A 19,784-nucleotide genomic window follows, 5' to 3' on the forward strand; every position below is an offset into this window, starting at 1 on the left:
CCATAGAGATGAGCCAACGCGGCAGAATCAGCAGGAGCGAGCGGGAGTGAAGGCGGTGGGCGAGCAGGGGTGCTCAGCTTTTCATATTTTAATTGTTACTACTTCCCCATTAACGGCGGTGTAAATAACAGTGCTGAGCCTGAGAGCCAAGGTCGCTTTATTGAAGATTACTACATGAAGTTAAGCAGTAAGGCAACAGTCGCCTGTCATTACGGGTAACACCGATGGGCAAGAACTCCTGCGACCCGGGAGCAAGGACAGACAGACGGACAGACACAGCTCACGGCATTGCTATCACCTACAAGCACCTAAAGGAGAGGAACATCTCACCGAGCACACCGGACTGCTCGGACAGCCACCGATCTGCGCCCCCAGCAGCTGTCGGCAGGCACAGAGCCCAGCAGCTCCTCGTTGTCCAGGAGCACAGAGCACAGCCCAAGCCCATCCCGATGCCTGCGGTGGCGCTGGGACCGGGAGCTGCAGCCAGAGGGCTCCATCAGCCAGCAGCATCCCAAAAGCTGCTTCCATAGGTAGTAGTGTTGCGGCTAAGGAGAGAACTGATGGCCACGGTTTAAGTGTTTTGTTATCTGGAAGGTAAAACAGCAGCAGACGCTAGCGCTATACATTAATAAATACAAACTACACTTCTTAAACTCATGCTGTACACCTGTGTAACCTAGGCATTGTAAACGTGCTGACTTGCTGCTCTGGGAGGTGCTGCAGGAGCAGGGCTGTAAGGCGCGTGCTTCCCTTCCGGGCACAGGGAAACCAGCCCTCTGGGCACACTAAGGCAGGCTGCTTGGTTTGCAGGAGACGTGGCCTTATCCCTCTCTCCCACACAGCAGTTTGCAGCTCTGGGGTGGCAGAACCACAGCACAAACATCGTGAGCAACAAAGCTGTCCTTGGCTGATACACAAACGCCTCCCAAAGCCAGCACATCAAAGCTCCATCAGAAACAGGTAATGAAAGTAAACATTGAACTGGGAATGAAATTGAAGTCTCCCAAGGACAAACAATCTCACCCACTCGCACTGTCCTACTGCAGTGAACTGGCATTCGGTATCCTGCATACACTCTTCTTAACTAAAAGTTTTAGCTTGGGCTATGGCCACATTACACCCCAGATAATGTTTTTCTTTTTTTTTGTACAGTGTATGCTAGTTACAGTGTAACAGCCTTTCCTCCTTTATACCCCCACTCCCACAGCTGGAAAACAGTATGAACTTGGACAGCCTCAGTAGTTTTTTGTATGCTAGAGCTAATCTCAATTCTCCAAGTTTAGTACTGATTGCTATCCCTATTAACACACATTTATTAATACGAAGATTGACAGGCAGCCTCTCAGGACCACTCTCACCTCAGTAAAGAAATGTAGCACAATGGGACTTCCCAGTTTCTAACAACTCACACTACCACATCCACCTTGCAAAACGACGAGCCTACAGTGTGGTTGGTGGCCAGTCAGATCCACGAGCACTGCAGTATTTCATGTTCTGGGACTGAAGACAAAGTGACCGTTTCCTTTGTGAAAAGATTTACCACTTTGGCTAAGGAAACTGCATGTGCCAGAGTGTTTTTTTCCACAAGAACAGAAAGGGTTGTACAACCGAGTGCCCCACAGTTATTTGAGGTATCCTAACAGGAAGCAAAAAACAAAGGAAAGAAAGCATCATGCTGCAGCAACAGACTTGTCAGTAACGCAGCAGACACTGCCACCTCCTGAAATGTTTGTTTGAGAAGGGCATAGCTCCATGTGGGGAAAAAGTTCACTTCTGTGTATGTAACATTAGGTTCGTGGGCTGACTTGAAAGAAGAAGAAAAACAACAGGGTTTCTTTTTTGTCGATAAAGCCAAATTCAGCCAGTAACACAAATCTGGAGAAAGCTAGCTCTATCTGCGTGCTGAAACACGTGCTGCGAGTTAAACTAGCCTGTGGCAGTGTGGGGAAGCAGAGCTTTAGTTAGTGGGCACTACGATAAGAAGAGAGAACAAATCATCCCAAACCACAGCACCCTCACCCACGCAGCCTCCTCCTGACGGCCTGGCTGCAGCCCGTGGCACACACCCACACATCACACAGGAGCTTTCACAGAAGGTTTCACCAGGGTGCATTCTTTCACTGACAGTCCAGCCTGCAGCCAGCCACGGGGACACGAGTGCTGGGAGCTTTTAGGGGAGCACTGGACCGAGGCTGAGCTCAACGTGGTGGGTAAGCCAGATGACCTCTGAGACCTGGTCGCACTCCTCACTGGGCCGGATTGGAGCAGCAAGGTTTTTAAACTCGTGCTTCATCTTAAAGCTCACGGTCACGTCGCCCTCCTCTTTCTGCGGGGTAACCTTGATGAAAACTCCTACCTTGTTGGCTTTTCTGAAGGCAATAACGCTGCAAAACAGAAGACAAAAGAACTGGGTCAGCTGAGTTCTCCATCTATTGTTCTGAGAGATTTATTCTGACACAAAGTAAGAGGGATGCTCAGTTTACAGCCCACGGCCTGAACATGCCTCACTAGAACAATTGCTCTGGTTGGCGGCTGCTGCTCTTTTCCCAGGGGACTCACAGCCCCTCCTGCCTCAAGATCAGAATGCACTACCCTCCTCTAAGCTGGCAGCTGCTGGCAGAACAGAACATGCCTGCTTTGGCCATGAAAGTTATGTACCTAGTTAGTTATGCAACAGAGAAAGGCCGTAATACATGGTCCAAGCTACTCTGTAAGAGGCTGTAGGGTGTATTTCAATGCTAAAGCTGGAGGCAACTCTGTTGTACACACTATTGTGTGGTTCCCATCACTTCTTTGAACCCTCTGCTTGCAAAGGAAAGGATTACAAGAGTATTGAAGAGAGAATCAGTACCAACACCTATAACTCAACTGCTCTAACACCATAATTGTTTTGAAGGGATGAAATGTCTTCTGAACATTCCAAACCACAAACAGAAGAGAAAGATTTGCACTGCTCCTCTCTGATCACAAAGCTAAACAAATTAACAATTAAAAACAAAGAAAGAAAAAAGCACCCAGAACAGAGAGAGTACAAAGCAAACTACTTGGTTAAAGTGCCAAGCATTTCAGGGACAGGGTCCCTACAGGACAGACAGCACTCACTCAGGGTCATCCTGGAAGTCCTGAGGCTCTGCCAGCTCATCATACTCTGCTGCAGCATCTTTGCCAGCCAGAATAAGCTCCTTAGGAGGAACTACCACCTGAAACAAAACACCAACAGAAACCTTTCAGTACTGAGCACCATCTACACCACAAACAGGACAAAGTAATTCTCTTTGAGGGAATTAAGCTCTCCTACAGCTTAATAGAATGATTTACCCTTGGCTTCTCCCTCCTCTGGCAGTCTCTATTTACAACTCTTATCTGTGAAGTCACATATTTTTCCCTTGGGCTCTGGATCTCAATGATCAGACAGAATTTTAAAATACATTAAGAGCTGATGTTTACATTGATGGTGGTAATTTAAACCTCCCAGGAAGAAAAGGAAACACAGTCAGTATGGACTAAAGGTCCACATGAGGAAAGATAAACGGGAGCAGAAAGCCTTGGAAGAGGCCTGGCTTGCACAGCAGGTACAATACCTTGGCACTGCTGTTAACGTTGTCAGGGTCTCCTTCTTCACACTCCAGCAGCGTGACATGTGTGATATTTTCCACTGGATTGGTCAGAGTCAGAAGAACTTGGCTTTCCTGGAAAGATTCAAGAATTGCAAGTCAAGAAGTCATCGTGCTAAAAGTCATCATTACTGTCAGCACCCCCACTGTGTGACCAATCGACACCTTCAAAAATCACACTGCTTACTCAAAGGATGGACAGCAAACAGCCCCATTCCTTCAGAATGCTGGCAACATCATGCAGCTCTCCACACCATTTATTCTTCAGACACCAGCATGTACTTGTTATGCCAGACACCAGACTGCACTGTAATCTACTCACACGGTGTGACAAGTGCAGGCACTCTTATTCTGACCGCTCCCTTAAGCCCTGCACTCTCTCTGAACAAAGCTAGCAGAGCCCTCAGGAAACAATCCCACATCCACACCTCTCAGTTATATCTTACCCTAATGTGTTTCTGCAAGAAAGAACTGACCTTCATGTAGCGCAGGTTGGGAATAGACATGATTCTCACTTCAGGGATGTAGTTACTAAAAGAACAACAGAGCGAATGAATGGGATAAACTGCATTGCTGCCTGTAACCTGTTGAAGTAAGTATTCACAAGCATCTGGATAGCATGTTCAATGATACTAGTGCTTAGCTTACATCAAGCAAATAAATGAAGAGCCTTTTGCTATCTAAGGCTAAACCTACAACTCCTGCTACTACATGGGGCTGAACTGCATGCACTGCCTTTTTCAGACTGCTGAGGTCCTCAGCAAGCTTTCAATACACGAGCGAGCAAACTTACTACAAATTACTCAAATACATAAATTAACTGATTATGTCATTTTAACAGATTACACAATTACACACAAGATCAAAGCTCAAAAGAAATTAAAATATAAAGCTCTAAGTATTGGTAGGCAGTTGCTGGCCCCACCCTCCACATCTTACTTACACAGCAACCATCTGGATCTTGAATTTGATGGATGTTGGGTTGAATTCTGGTTTGCTGAGGTTATGTTCACATTTCTAGACACAAAGATATTTTTGTTAGCACCAAAAGATAGCGTGTGCTCACAAACAGATGAGCCAGAGCTGCAGGCACAGGGCCACCTAACCACAGCACTACCAACCTGTAGCACAGTACACATCAAGCTATCTTGGGGTGCATGTAGCCACAATGGTGGCAAGTTACTGATACTTTGTATCAGTATCTTATCAGTTCTATAGGTGCAATTTCAGAAATACAACTTGGAACCAAGCTTAAAAATACTCAGACATTGACTGGAGCAGAAAGAAGGCACAAATAACTGGAATCCAAGGCTGACCTCTTTGTGGGCTACTCTTTAAATACAGGCACTGCCTGACACAAACGATTTCCTAGAAAACATTCTGAAACTGGATTTAATTCTTGCCCATCTTCACTTTCCAGCTCCCTGCTTTTCTTCTCTTTCTGTGTGGCAGGACACACAGACTCTTCTGCAAGTCCATATTTGTGTCTCTACAAGCCTTTCAATAACATGAAAGGGCAGCTGCGTTGTCATCACACCAGAGATGCGACAGCCTCCCTAATCTCCTCATGCTGCTTCCAGTATTCAACCATCAGAAGCATTTGAGCAGTTTCTCTTAAAAAAAGAAATGCAGAGCTCATTTCCCATAGCCCAAGTCCTGTGAGCCTAGAAGAAGTGCTGTTCTGCAGTCATTACTCACCCGACAGCGCAGTGAACGTTTGATCAGGAGGTGCTTATGACGTGGGTAGAGCTGGGAAGCACAGATTGGCTGGAAGTCAGGCTGCAGCAAGCGCTGATGCAGTGTTGTCACTGGGTGACACAGAGAAGACCAAATTTACAACTTATCCACGCACTGAAACTCAAGCCAGACTGCACATACGCACTGGCCTAACAGCATGTGTGCAAAGGGCAAGTCAGCTTTCATAGCTTTGTTACTGCCACAGCTGGGTGCTGCTTGAATAGGAGACAAAGTCTGCAGCAAGGAGCTTGCGTAATTCAGACTCACACAAAGAATTAGTGACTGCAGTTACACAGGAACTTCAGCAGCCAAACTCCCCACGGTGTTCTTCCATAAAAAAGGCTCACCACTGTCTAACGGGCAGCCAGCCACCTGGCAGCCTTTCCCTCGACGCAGAAGTTGTCTTCTTCACCAGCATCCTATTTTCTCAACACTGACAGAGTCTCATGAGGAAAGGAGACCATCCATGCCTTCCCAAAAATCTTTTATGAATTATTTAATATGTGTGAACTTTGTGGGCCTGTAGAACTGAGGACACCTGTCCTGCTTAGAACCACCTCAGCAGAAAGTTCAGAATGCCTCCTGTTCCTGCTGTTTTATCCTATCCACTCCTACATTTCTTGGACCAATCTACAATATGTGCTGATTGAATCAGGAGTCAACTGTCTCACAAGCATACGTAAACTGTTCCAACCTGATGTCAAAATAATGCACAACTGTTACTTAACAGGTCAGGTAAGGTGCCAACTCCCGAGCAGCACAACTACTTCCTTATTATCTGCTATCATTTGAAAAAGGATGTCAGGTCTTTCCTTCACCCCAATGTCACATGCAGAAAAATTACAATCAGTGAAAAAAATGAAACAGTAGCAAAGACGCCTGTTGGTTTTGGGTCCAAGCTTTCCTTATTTGATTTATGTATTTATTTTTGCTGAGCTGCAATCAAAAGCACCATTAGAAAATCACAAATTTCACACCATTTCAACCCCAGCATGCTAAAACCTTAAACCACTAGGAACCCATTGACACGTTTCCAAACACCATCTGTGTTATGAAATGAATGGCAAAAGGGACACAATATTAAGGTATTACCTTCAGTCAGATTGATTGGTCTCGTGTAGTAATCCTCGGGAAGGGGTTCTACTTCTTCCACTGCATCAGCTGGCTCAATCTTGATCTCCTTTTGATCCTCTCCTTCCTTCAGACTGAAGCAAAACGCCAGGAAACTTAGTCATAAAACACAGCACAAATGCTCTGACAGACAGCAAGGATAGCACTGCGTTATGCCACAGAAGGCAGAGGTGCTAGGAGTGCAAGACAACAGTGCACAAGGAGATGAAAATGCACTTGTTTCTATTAGGTGACACTCACGAGAGTCCAGCAAGAGCGCTGATGGGAGCACCGGGCCTCTGGCGCTGAAGTCTGGTTCCAAGGCCGTATTTGTCCTACAGGAACAAAAAGGCATCGTCAGCCTGAGGTCTGCTTCCTCCCAGGGCAACAAGACCTACTGCAAACTCATATTTGAGCTGCATGATAAGCATAGGGAAACAAGCAAATTAAAGCAAAAAGGGAAAGATATTCGAGGCCTCTCAAGGTTTTTTTTTTTCCCTGCTCAAACTGTGAGTGAGGAGAAAACAATGGGAAGAGACGAATGTTTGTGGGTACTGCTTATGACACTTGTTTTTAAACCAACAGCCTACAGTACTAACGTATTCTCCCTTAACTGCTTGTCAGTTGTGCAGAGTGAGAGCTCAACTGCACAAGAACTAGGCAGATGTGGCTCTGTGTCCATGTGAAATGCTCCCTACAGATGCTGGAAGGTTCCATTTCCTATGAGCTCTGTTACCTAACGGTCTGTCTCTCTCACCAGGCACAACCACTCGGCAGGAACAGCTGAGCTACTCCTCTGCTTTCTGCAGCTGAACTGCACACATGATGTTTGGAAGCAGAGATCTTCCTTCTGGGCTCAACTGAAAATTTATTTCTTACCAAATGAGAAATCTGAGCATCAGCCTTAGCCTGGTGGTTCCTCAAGAATCAGAAGACTGAGATTAGTACCATTTCCCTAAGGTATGCAGATGGACAACCTCTTGGCTGAGATCTGTGAAGAACTGCCTTTCAAGTGCAAAGTACTTACCCAAAGACAAAGCCCTGTTTCCAAACTAACAAAAACCCATGTTTTTTAAACATGTTACCCTCTAACTAATTAGCCTTTGGGTGCTTTTGCTCTATACACATTCAAGTCAGAGGCCCTGAGGAGAGGTGAAGAGCAGAATGCCCTTCAGTTGGTACCGTGAGAGCTTTAACACCAGCAGAAATGGTGAAAAGACTTACCACTACATGTATAGTGTGTTGCTGTGGAGAGCCCCCAAAATAGCAGCAGGTAGCAACGGAGACAAAAAATGCAGCCATAAGACACAAGCAAGGGCACAGAGCAGGCACAGTTAATTGAGAAGTAGCAAGCATATGCAGTCATCCAGCTGAACGAAGTAAGCGTTTACCTGACAGTTACAATGAACAAGTAATTCAGGCCACAATCAAGTCTTAACTTAATTAATTTCAGTGGAGACTTCATGCAGCAAAGTGCAGGACAATCCTGATTTGGTACTGAGCAGCAGTATGCAACTTTCCTTAGAAGGCTGCACATCGTAACCACAGCTGCAGTGCACTTCACTGCTGGATATGTACTCCTTTGCCTGGCAAGTACAAACCCTTCTGACACTATCAGAGAGGATTATTACAGAAAAATGCAGTACAGTACAAATTAAAGGGTGCAAAACTCCTCATCCCTAAAGAAATCCTGGCGCATGTTCCTCATGTTATTCCCAATTCAAAAAAGAAGAGAAAGCAGAAAGAGAAAGTAGCCCTACCATGCTACCCTCCTACCCAACCATTTTCCAAGCTGAGGCTGCTGTGCCTCACTCTGCCTGCTCTGAGAGCACAGGGCTCCCAGCTCACCGAGAAGGCCAGAGGCATGTAGTTTCGGCGCCGCACCAACTTCTTCCGGTCCCGCTCGATCTTCTCCTTCTGAGCCAACTGCTGGTAGTACTCAACCAGCTTGTTAATCTGGAGTTAAGAAGAGGAACAGATACCAGTGAAAGAAGAACAAACATCACACCAGCTGCAATATTTCAGTGTGAACAAGCTGGGGTTCCTGCTAATTGTTTCGTTCCGTTCCTAGTTCCAGTATATCACAGGATATACATCAAGGACGCTGCTGTGCCTTAACATTCATTTATGCACACCATGGGTGACAAGCTGATGTTCCTCTGGGAATGAGGCCTGCCAGAAAACAGCATCCTGTTCTGATTTTCCAGTTAGTAACTGTCCCCGTTTAGATTCATCCTTTAGTTTTTCCAAAGCATGCTTTCAAACTTATTAAGAGTTTTAAAGGTAGACCAGTAAGGCAAAATTTGATGTGCTCTGTCGAAGGTTAAGAACACCTCTCATTAGATAGCAGCCTTCCTCAGACACACAGAGACAGCATGCTCATTAGTGCAGTTTTAACAGTGCCACTTGTTACTACGTTTGCACTGGAAATCCTCCCAAACAAGCAATTTCATACTGTGACATCCATGGGTAAGCCTCTAAGAGGCCTTCCTTCCACTGAATTCAGTCAAGGCAGAGATTATGAACTGGACATGGCACCAGAAGAATTGTACAGGTGCAAAAAACAAGATCAAGATGGCCTGGCACCTCTAACAGCTCTTTTTAGCTGATGCCATCTCAGCCTAAGGGTGGCCTTCCCCTTCACTCACCCTCTGTGTGTGAGGATTCTCTGGTTCCTGCCAGCCACCACTAGCTGCAAGAGAATAAAACAAAGTCCTGAGGAGATTTCCAGACTCCACACAGAAATCACATCTTACACCCACCTGCTTCAGTCCTAGCTTTGAAATATGGCTTTCCCTATATTTACCACTCTCACCATCACAGTTCTTCAAGTTTGTACCTGCATAAATATATACCTCTATGAGCTTTTCATGGGCAGGTTTGGGTTGAAGTGACTTGTCCAGCTTCTACACTGCGTTTTTAAACAACTTCTGCTTGAGGAATACAGAACAGCACCCAGGATGACTATGGCAGTATGCACATCAGTTTATAACTACATGTTCTTATTAACAGCTGCCCATGTCTCTGCACCTTCACCTCTAGGTCTTCAGTCATGAACACTAGGAGTCAAAGAGAACCTGCCTGCTCTACTCAGCCTCGTTCCTGGAGCCTGATACATATTTTCTGCGTGTCTTATGGACTGAGAAATAGACAAAAGCTTTGTTCCTTTTCTGTCATGAAGAGAAAAAACAGGGGCACACACTGACTAATACCTCTGAAATAAGCCTAAGCAAACAGAAGTAACAGGAAATGAGCTAGATTTCTGTGCTGTCAGACTGAGCAACTTCAAAGACTGAAGCAAGCTCTCAGCCGGGGGAGAGAGCACACCTACTGACAAAGATCCACATCTGACAGCTTTCTGACAGGTCAGGTAACACCAGCATGGAAGTGGGTCAGATGTTACACTAACTCAGCTCTTCAGATGAGATTTCACCAAAAAAGCATTTTCTTGTTAATTTCCCAACTGCAACTGAAAATCTAGACAAACCTTATACTTATCATACAGCCATCAACTAGGCTGGTTGTATTCTACCTTCACTAGACATGGTGCACTGCTATTTGCCTTGTATTTTTGCACATCACTTACCAACAGATTTGTCTGCCATGCCCACATCCCGGGAAGTCCAGCGGCAAAACCCACAGGCCAAATAATATGCTTTCTTCATGGTAGTTTTGGCTGGGTCATCGGGGAGCGGAGCAGGAATGCTAGTGGCACGAGTGGAAAGGGTGTGCATGCAGCAGGGGCAGTCAAAACAGTTAGCACACCTGGAGAGAGAAAGGCCTTAGAATCACAGAAACATTAAGGCTGAGAAAGCCCCCCAAGATCATCCAGTCCAATTGTCAGCCCATCACAGTGCTCCTATCTCTGTCCACAGGCACAGGAACACACACTCAATAGGCAAATTAAGATTAAATCAACATCACGGGAAAACAATTTTTCCCCAAGACAAACGAAAAGGTAACGAGTGAAGTAACTTTTGAAGGGGGCTTCAGGTACATGTGGTTGTGTGCTCAGAACATAAGGACAAAGCTGCTCTGAATGGTGGCCCTTGATGACAAATGAACCTTACCGATTCTTTTTCAGCTTGGCCTCAGCTGATGGCATGTTTTCCAGGCAGCTGGGGCAGTAGTGGGAATCCACCTGAGGGACAACACAGACATGTCACTGTTCTGCCATGCTGCAGCACACAGACTGCAGCTGGAAACTGCTGTGCTATTCATGAGGCTTTGCCTGCGGACAGGTGGGTGAAGCCAGAGAGGACATTAGGTGTTCTTTCAGTATCTGAAACCTCAGGCTGTCTCAGCCAAAAACTGATGTTTAGTAACGCTGGAAGGTTTCTTAAGGCACGTAAAGCACTCTGCCTGGTACATGGCAAAGGCACAGCGGGGACTGGATGACTGCAGATCCCACAGTGTCACTTCTGAGCCCGGACAACAGGCTGCAATGCACTATTTGCCATTCCCATCTACATTTATTCTGCCTTGTACCTACAGCAGGCACAAAACCACACGTTTCAGGAAATGTTTTGCTGCCACAAACTGACGTTGTCAATTAGCACAACGGTAACAGGAAGGAGACCCTGCCCAAATTAGGAAACATTCACAGCTAGGAACAGCCAGGCCTGAGGCCTCCCGGGTGCAGCACGATGTGGAGGCAGGTGGTGACACATCTATTTTCTGCTCCCGGGAGGCTTTACGGCTTGCAGACACGCCTCTTCAAGGAACCTAATGCCTGTCGTAACGCTTCTTTAGCCTCTGATGCTTTCTTAATTCACAGTATAACCGGGCAATTGAAGGGAGCCCGAGCGGCCACCCGGGCCCGGGACAAGGCCTCACAGCCCCGAAGGAGCTCAGCCCTCTACACGCGGTTCCGCCCCTGCCCCGTGCGATCTCGCCAATCAAAACCCAAGCTCCGCAGATGGACAGGATCACCGAGCCAATCCACCGCGAGGCACCGCCCCCTCTGTCATGGACATCGCATGGACAATCGCATCGCTAAGTCCGGGCACCGCTGTGCCCACCCCCGGCCAGAGCGGCGAGCCAATGACGAGGCGAGTCGCGAATAAACGACAAACAAGGCAGCCAATAGGCGCGCGCGGAGGGCAGCGCCCCGTTCCGTATGCCGGCGCGGCGTGGCCGGGCGGCCGTTACCTCGTGCGAGACGCACTCCAGGGAGCGGAGCTCGCTGCAGTAGCGGCAGAAGTAGAGCTGCGACAGAGGAGCCCGCATCTCCTTCTCGCCGCGCACCAGGTACAGCACCCGCTCCGACTGCAGCAGCGACGCCATCTTGGGAGGGAACGGCCGCCACGCGCCGCGCCGCGCTTACGTCACCGCGCTGCGCCGCCCCCGCGTGCGGTGGAGACCACGTGACCTGCCACTTTAACCCCTGCGGCGCCGGGCGGGACTAGATGGCGCGCTGACGCCCTGTTATATTGTTGTATTGTGTGCAGAGCTCGTGTACGGCCTGCAGAGCCTGAATGCCCCTGCAGTGTTCCTATGGATGCGCGTGGCCTCTCGCAGTGCAGCACTGTTTTTTGTTGCATGGGTATTTGCAGCGTTGCATTGGGCGTGCATGGCCTGGGTGCCTCTTGCAGTGTTGCATTGCCTATACGTTGCACAGGTGCTTCCTGCAGTGTTGCAATGCTGCATTCAGCTGCCTCCTAAGCGGTGCGCTGGCTGTGGGGAGGAGGAGAGCAGCAGTGCCCCAGCTGTGCCTGCAGCTCCTGACTGTCCCTGTGCAGAGCTCAGGCACAGCCACTCTTTACTACGAAGTGAGCAGCACAGAACAACCCAGAGATCTGCTGATGTGTGTCATGTCTGGGTGCTATGCTCTGCATGAAGCCAGCTCCTGGGCATGGCAATGAGGTCCCTCTGTGTGAACCCTGCGGTGTCGTGCAGCTCCAGCAGCCGCCTGCCCTTCCTGTGCGGCTATGAAGGAAACCCACAGCTGTGATGCTTCCTCTGCATGGTGATAAGACCCCGTGTGGCTTTATCCCAGGCTGCACAGGAGGCTGATGAGGGGTGAGCTGCTGTGGGCTCCTGCCCGGCTCTGAGCCAGGGCTGCCTGGCTGGAGGAAGTGAACTTTGATGGTGCTCAGTCATGAAATGTCAATAGAATACAATGAAAGAATGTCATGACCTGGGAGGAACACACAGGGACCATCGAGCCCAACCGTGGCTTCATACAGGAACACACAAACCCCATGGCTGAACGGTGTCCAAACGTTTCCTGAGCTCCTGCAGCTTGGCCCGTACCCCCGCCCTGGGAGGCTGTTCCATGCCCACCGTCCTCTGGTGCAGAACCTTTTCCTGACCCTCCCCTGACGCAGCACCATGCCGTAACCCTGGAGTCGTATCACTGGTCCCACGGAGCATCCATCCCACATCCATCCCCACACCCCACAGCAGTGGCCGCGTTACCCCATCCCCTTTGTTCTCCCGCACATAGCGGGCTGCAGGGGCTCGGACTTCGCTCTGGAAAGTGAGCTCCCAGCCCTCTTTCCCCTCCGGGCCTCCTCCCCCACTCCCTCCCCCGCCCGGCCCCGCTTCCCCTCCCCGCCCCGTCCCTCCCCCGACGGCCGCCCCGGCTCCGCGCTCCGTGCCGGGGCCGTGTTCGGCGGGACGCTGCCTCCGCTCTGCGCCGCAGGTAGGGGACCGGCTCCGGGACGTGGGTACCGCCGTGGGATTCGCTTCGTGCCGCGCGGTGCTGCTCCCCGCCTCGAGCCACGCGTGGCCGTCGGCACCGCGCTTGGTCCCGGGAAGCTCGGAGCGCACCAAGCGGGCGTGGAGCAGCCCCGGAGTCCACCCGTGGGACCCCCGCCCCGTCGAGGAGGCGCCGGGAGCGCAGCCCACGCGTGTTTTCAGCGCGCTCGAGTTGCTGAGGAGGAGGGGAGGCACCGCGCTGGTGATGCCCACCGTGTGGTGCCGAAGCAGCGCTGCTAATTGAGCCGTTAATTGCGTGACTCAGCGGGAACCGGGGGGTGTGGGGAGCTGTGAGCACGGGCTGCGTGGCACCACTCGTTCCAGTGCTCTGCTTCCCCAGAGAGCTGCTTTGGGGCTGGACACCCACCGGTTTTCCACAGTGCCTCACTGCAGCATCGTTCTGCACTGCCAGCAGACCCCAAAGTGAGCGGGTGACTGGTGGAATGCCTGCTGGCAGCTTTGCTCCATCAGCTCCTTTAATTGCAGCAGCAATTAACAGGGAACATTTTTTTCCCCGGGCTTCCATCCAGCTGCATCAAAGCACTCCGTAAATCCCACAGTGTCTCAAAGGAGCTTTGGCCAAAGCCTGTTTGCTCTGCAAAGAGCACATGCCCGAAGCTGGACTTGGTCTCCTTGGGGAGGCTTTGGGCTCTACAGCCCCATCACTGCTCTGTGTCTCCCTTTTAGGATGGACCTCCCTATCCCTGCTGATCCCGCTGCCCTCCCCAAGCACATCTTGGACATCTGGGTCATCGTTCTTATCATCCTGGCCACCATCCTTATCATGACAGCCCTGTTGCTGTGCCCAGCCACAGCTGTCATCATCTACAGGGTACGGACTCACCCCACACGCAATGGCATTGTGTGAGGGAGATCAGCAGGACTCTCACCATGGGGCATCCCGAGAGTGGGGAGAGGATGGGGCTGGAGTGGGAGTGAACCACTGTGCTGCTGGGGAGCACAGCAGGATCTGGTTGTGTGGCATTGAGGACATGGAGGTGATGCCCAGCTGGAAGTGACTTGTTCTTGTAAGACAGCTTTCCTCTGCCATCTTGCAGCCATGTTATCCCATTTTGGGACTCTCCCAGTACCAGCAGCAAGGCAGCAAGGACCGTAAATGCCTGGCATAGTTATTTCTCCAGCTGCTGGGGTGATTGGAAAAGAAGAGTCAAAGCCAGATGATGGATGTGGCTTCTGGTTGTGCCTCCGTACTGCTGAAACCATTGCTGCAGGAGCCCATCCCAGCAGGAATGCAGCTGGCACCAGTGGTTCCATGTGTCAGATATCAACTGGAATTGCAAGAAACCCTGCAGGGTTCAGATGCTATGGGTCCAGTGGGACAGAGGAGTGTGGGAAGCTTCTGCCTCTGCCTGCATGATGTTGGAGCTGCGTCCCTTTCCCTGTGCCTTCCTATCAAACAGGCAGCAGAGGGTTCCCCCACAGGTACTGCCAGACCAAATAAGCTAATAGAAAATAAATTGACTTTATTCTATTTTGTCTGTATGTCTGTCTATGTGTCGTGCAGCTCTGTCCATATGGTTGGTGTCGGGGCACAGCGCTTTGTCACAGCTTCCCAAACCCTTGCCCATCCACAAGCCCACTGGCACAGCCCCATGCTGCAGTGCAGCCCCTGCACTGGGTGCGATGTAGGTCCAGGGCTGCTGTGTGTGGGACAGAAGCCCTGCGGCCAGACCAGCATCCTGGCATGACTCAACATGAGAATGTACGTAAGCAGTGAGCTGAATCAGGCTGGGATGTGGGAACGGTTGCTTAAACGCTGTGCTCACCGCTGCAGAGGTACATCCTCTCATTTTGGGCAGGGTTTGCTTTGGGGTCAGGGGAAAGCGCGGATCCCAGGGAGCAAGGAGATGTTCTCCTTTCGAGCTGTTGTACTGCTCTCCCCTCTCAAGTTGCCGAACTGAGCAAAGAACCAGATTTCTTCCTCCTTTGTTCCTCCTCTCTCCCTCTCTCGCTGGCACTCACAGTGTGCAGCTGGTGGTGGTCACGGTGCTGAGGCTCAGAGCAGCCCCTGCCTTGCTTTTCCCCCATCCCACCCCACTGCCAGCAGCTGCTGCCTGGGACATGCGTGGTATGTAGAGCAGAGCAGTATAACAGGAGGTGGATAGGCACAGAGCCACAGCTGTGTTAGTGGTTTGAGGAGGAAGCCTGGCTTGAGGTAAGAGAGCAAAAAACAGCTGTTCCCACCTCCCTTAGTGCTTTTCTCCTGGGCCAGGGGTGCATGAGGGATTTCCTTTTGTGGCAGCGGAGATTTCTGGGAAGATTTGATCCTATTGCAAACATTTCCAGGAAAGGCATTGCGGAGCATTGCAAAGAAGGCTTTGTGAGCAGAGCCCGAAGCCACGTGAAGCAACATGGCAGCAGAAGGGAGAGCGGGGGGGAGCAGGGGCGCTTCCGGAGCATGACAAGGGGGGATTGCACACCTGCAACAAAAGTTCACAGGTTGTGCTGGGATTAATGTTTTTCCATGGCCGTGTGCTGGCTCCCGGGGTGTAGCAGAGGTGTACGGGTTCCCTGTCCCTTGCTGTGGCCTCTACAGCCTCTGATGTGCAGAAGGGGTGAGCGGTACTGGAGGAGAAGGGTATGGAAGCAATGGGTGTGGAGTGCCTGGTGCTGACCCAAAGCCGGGCAGGGCAGGATGCTGCTGTCCCACTGCAGCACCGGAGGTGGTGGTAGCAGGGATGAGACTGGAAGCACTGCTGGCCGTCTATCCCCAGCCCCTGCCAAACATCTGCAGCAGGCGGGGCTGGCTCCAGCAGAAAAACACCCAAGGAGGGAAGCTGCTGGGCAGCCAGCCTATCCCACACTCCCCTTGTTGGGGTGGAGGATGCTGCTCCAGCGTCGGCATGGATTTGGGGTGACACAGGAAGGATCTCACAGAACTCAGCCATGGGGATAGGGATCCGTCGACCACAGCTTGCTGAACCCTTCCCTGTGCTTCAGTGCTCTCCCCAGGGAGGCTGGCCTGGCGTCAGGACCCAAGGAACAATTTATTTTTGTTTTGGTTTAGGAAAAGAAAAGGCGGTTCAGGAGCAGGTCAGCCCTTCCCTGCGTGCGGAGGCGATTTAGGGACGTGTGGAAGGGACGTGTCCACTTCTGCAGCACAGCTCCGAGTCCCTGTGCACAGCTGGAAACCCAACAGAGCCCCACACCAGCAATTAGGGGATAAATATAAGAATGGTGTGAAATAGCAGGGAGGGAACACAGCTCAAACAGCCCCACTGCTATGTCCAGAACGTTCCCTGCTATGGGGAATTAGAGAAGGGCTAAGCCATCTCTCTACATGCTTAAAGCTTTAGGGAACGCTGTGATTGAGGAACACGGAGGGACCTGTGGGTACACTGTCCCATGGCCAGGCTGTAGGGTCCCCTCCATTCCATTGTGCAGGGAACAGACCCGGAGCCAGCTGTCCCCTGCTGCAGGCGTGACCTATCCGCTCTGTTCCTAGGACCAGAGGTTCACTGCTCTGAACCCTGTTTTCCTAATTAAGCAATCCCAGCTGTGTTCCATCAATCTGTGGTACTTCCCATCACTGACACCAAGCAACCCTGGGGCCGTTTCAGAGCCTGCAGCCCCATCCCAAGACATCGTGTCCCTGCCATGGGATGGGGATTGCTCCCCTGAGCCCACAGCATCGCTGCCCTTCTCCTTCAGTCCTCTGGATTTGGCAGGAAGCCCTGGTCTGGCCAACACTGCTCTCTTGCAAAAGCAAAGTCCAGCTCTGGTGCTGGAAGCTGGATACTCACTGTGTCTCAGGGCTCACCCGCTGCCACACTTTGTCCCAGGTCAGTGAACCCCTGACCACAGCCTCCCCCCAGCTCCCCTAGAACAGTTCATCAGGCCATTTGCAGGGATTTAAGGGAATTTACACCTCATTGCGGATATTTCCCTTGGAGCCAGACCAGGGTAAATGTTTGCATTCCCTGAGTGTGCAAGAAGGGCCTTGGAAATTCCTGTCCCTGAGGATAAGAGGATAAGGGACCGCAGGATTCTGCCCTCGGCTTGTGACTGCAGCATCACAGCGGGGGCACTGTGGGGTCACCCAATGGAGCTCTCAACCCAATCTCCTGAAGGACGCTGATGGAGTGCTTTGGTCTCTGCACTCGCCCATCCCTATCCAGGGATGGCAGCAGGGTGTCACCTTGCCCAGGTGCTCCTTGCCAGGGTGGGGCTTTTAAATCCCATTGCATAAACCAGGATTTGAATCCCCAGGGGTTCATATTGCAGCCTGTGGGTCACACATCCCTGCCAAGCAGAGGCGGCACTGCCAATTGTCCCCTCCCACCCCAACATAATAAAAAATAAAAGAAAGAAAAATAGAAAACAAACACTAAAACCCCCCAAATAAACCAAAACACAATCAATCAAAGTAAAGGAAAAACAAACAAACAAACAAACAAACAACAATAACAAAAAACCACGATGCCCCGCCGGCTGCGCATCGCCCGCCCCAGGGCGCACACACGGTTAACGGCGCGGCCCCCCCGCCCTCTCCCCCCCCCCCCCCTCCCCGCCGGCGCTTGGCCCGGCCCCGCGGCCCCGCCGCTATTTCCCCGGCGCCGGACCGGGTGCGGGCAGAAGGCGGTGAGCCCGAACCCCTCCGTGCGCCGTCCCGGGGGTCCCCGCACCACCCGCCCGCCCCCGATATGGGGTGCCGAGCCGTCTGCGTGCTGGCCGTGCTACTGGCCGGGCTCGTCCCGCTTGGGCAGGGCCAGGAGAGGGAGATGGTAAGGAGTGGGGGGCAGCGGAGGGGTGCTTGGGGCAGTGCCGAGGAGGGAGGGGTGCAGAGCTTTGTGCTCCCGCTGTGCTGCCCGGGCTGGGCACTATTCCCAGCGCTGTGTGCGCTGAGGGCGGCAGGATACGGCCCGGGGCGGCGGAGCTTCCCGTGACTCTGTCTCCTGCCAGCTCCTAAATATAGCCCCCTACGGTGCCGGGCACCTCGGTGGGCACGGCTGCCTGCTCCCCCCGTTAACCCCCGCACCGCGCGGCTCCGAGCGCGGCCGTCCCTCGGTCACCGCGATGCGTCCGTCCCGCGGCGCCGCGTCCGCCGGGGAGGGGGGGGGGGCCGTTCTCATCCCCGCTGTGGCGCGGCCCCCTTTTCGCCTTCCCGGGACTCTGCAGCCGGGTAAACATCCCCGCCGCTGCAGCAGCCGCTCCCGTAGGATGGGTCTGCGCACATCTGCACGTGTGCGTGCACCTCCATACGGCGCCCACTCTGCTGCCGTGACACGTCCCTCGTGTCCTACGTGGTGGCCAACGCTGTCGTGGCACAGTGACGGCCCCCAGCCCGGCCCCACAGCCTGCTCCCCATAGGTGAAATGCTACGACTCCGTACGGGGCACCATCTATGACTACGGGGCGCTGACCATCGATGGGGACGAGTACATCCCCTTCCGAAAGTACGCGGGGAAGATGGTGCTCTTTGTCAACGTGGCCACGTACTGAGGGCTCACCCTGCAGTACCTCGGTAAGGTCCCCAACCTGCCCTGCACTGGGAATGGGGTGACAGCGATGCAAAGGGCCTGGATTCCCCTAACCTGACCTATCCCCGGCTCTTTGTCTGCAGAACTGAATGCACTACAAAATGAGCTGGGGCCCTATGGACTTGTCGTCCTGGGCTTCCCTTCCAACCAATTTGGGAAGCAGGAGCCTGGTCAGAACTCTGAGATCCTCCCCGCACTGAAGTGAGTACTGGGGATGAGAAAAGTGGGATATGGAAAAGCTGTGGCAACGTGGGAGGGTTCATCCCCATGGAGGATGAGGTTTTAGGGCCCCCTGCCCAACTTGGAGATGAGATTTTAGCGTTCCTTGTCCATCCTGGGGATGAAGTTTGGGGTTCCCACATGTCACACCTCCGCCTGTTGTCCTCTTGTCCCCCACAGGTACGTGCGGCCAGGAGGTGGCTTCGTCCCCAACTTCCAACTCTTCCAGAAAGGGGATGTGAACGGGGCCAAGGAGCAGAAGGTCTACAGCTTCCTGAAGGTGGGTGCTGTGCCAAGGGTGGAGGGCAGCACCCAGATTTTGGGGATCACGCAGCACTGACGCATCCCCTCCCTCTTTGCAGAACTCCTGCCCTCCGGTGGCAGAGGAGTTTGGCAACCCCAAGAACCTCTTCTGGGAGCCACTGAGGAACCACGACATCAAATGGAACTTTGAGAAGTTCCTGGTGGGCGCTGACGGGGTGCCCATCATGCGCTGGTACCACCGTGCCAACATCGCCACCGTCAAGAACGACATCATCGCCTACATGCGGCAGCAGCGGGGCCACTAGCCCCCCAGCTCAACCCCCTGCAGCCCCCAACCTGGCCCTGGGGAACTGAGGATGACATTTCCATGAAGGCCTGGCCTGAAAGCCCCCACCACGGGGTGGGCTCGGCCTGATCCTGCCCGGGTGCAGTGCAGCCCTTCAGTGCATTCAGGCTGCCCGCACTGTGCAGGGATGTGCTCCTCTCTCAGCCCTGGGGGCAGACTCCCAGTGCTCCAACCCCACAGCAATGCCAAATAAAGGCTCTGCAACCGCACTGCTCTGCTTGTTGCTTGTCACCACCAGAGGGTGGGATGCTTTATGGGATGGGGTCAGTGCTTCCCAAGGGAATGACAGCT

General features: G+C 52.1%; 3 protein-coding genes across 3 annotated transcripts; 2 read left to right on the forward strand and 1 right to left on the reverse strand.

Annotated features, from left to right (window-relative positions):
- Positions 1-140: 140 nt before the first annotated feature.
- Positions 141-11,784, reverse strand: DCTN4 (dynactin subunit 4). The gene is made up of 13 exons (XM_052684418.1): positions 11,613-11,784; positions 10,532-10,602; positions 10,048-10,226; positions 9,110-9,153; positions 8,310-8,417; positions 6,723-6,796; positions 6,444-6,556; positions 5,313-5,422; positions 4,558-4,631; positions 4,091-4,145; positions 3,582-3,689; positions 3,103-3,200; positions 141-2,384 (listed from the first exon to the last, which is right to left on the reverse strand). The coding sequence occupies exons 1-13, from the start codon at positions 11,745-11,747 to the stop codon at positions 2,171-2,173; spliced, it is 1,383 nt and encodes a 460-aa protein (XP_052540378.1). The 5' UTR covers positions 11,748-11,784; the 3' UTR covers positions 141-2,170.
- A 1,226-nt stretch (positions 11,785-13,010) lies between these two features.
- SMIM3 (small integral membrane protein 3) lies at positions 13,011-14,655 on the forward strand. Its single transcript, XM_052684424.1, has 2 exons — positions 13,011-13,107; positions 13,851-14,655. The coding sequence occupies exon 2, from the start codon at positions 13,852-13,854 to the stop codon at positions 14,029-14,031; it is 180 nt and encodes a 59-aa protein (XP_052540384.1). The 5' UTR covers positions 13,011-13,107; position 13,851; the 3' UTR covers positions 14,032-14,655.
- Positions 14,656-17,751: 3,096 nt separating this feature from the next.
- Positions 17,752-19,702, forward strand: GPX3 (glutathione peroxidase 3). Its single transcript, XM_052684423.1, has 5 exons — positions 17,752-17,908; positions 18,495-18,648; positions 18,748-18,865; positions 19,064-19,163; positions 19,246-19,702. The coding sequence occupies exons 1-5, from the start codon at positions 17,828-17,830 to the stop codon at positions 19,450-19,452; spliced, it is 660 nt and encodes a 219-aa protein (XP_052540383.1). The 5' UTR covers positions 17,752-17,827; the 3' UTR covers positions 19,453-19,702.
- The last annotated feature ends 82 nt before the right edge of the window (positions 19,703-19,784 follow it).

Source organism: Tympanuchus pallidicinctus, unplaced genomic scaffold, assembly GCF_026119805.1.
Source record: "Tympanuchus pallidicinctus isolate F22 unplaced genomic scaffold, pur_lepc_1.0 scaffold21, whole genome shotgun sequence".
Taxonomy (NCBI): Eukaryota; Metazoa; Chordata; class Aves; order Galliformes; family Phasianidae; genus Tympanuchus; species Tympanuchus pallidicinctus.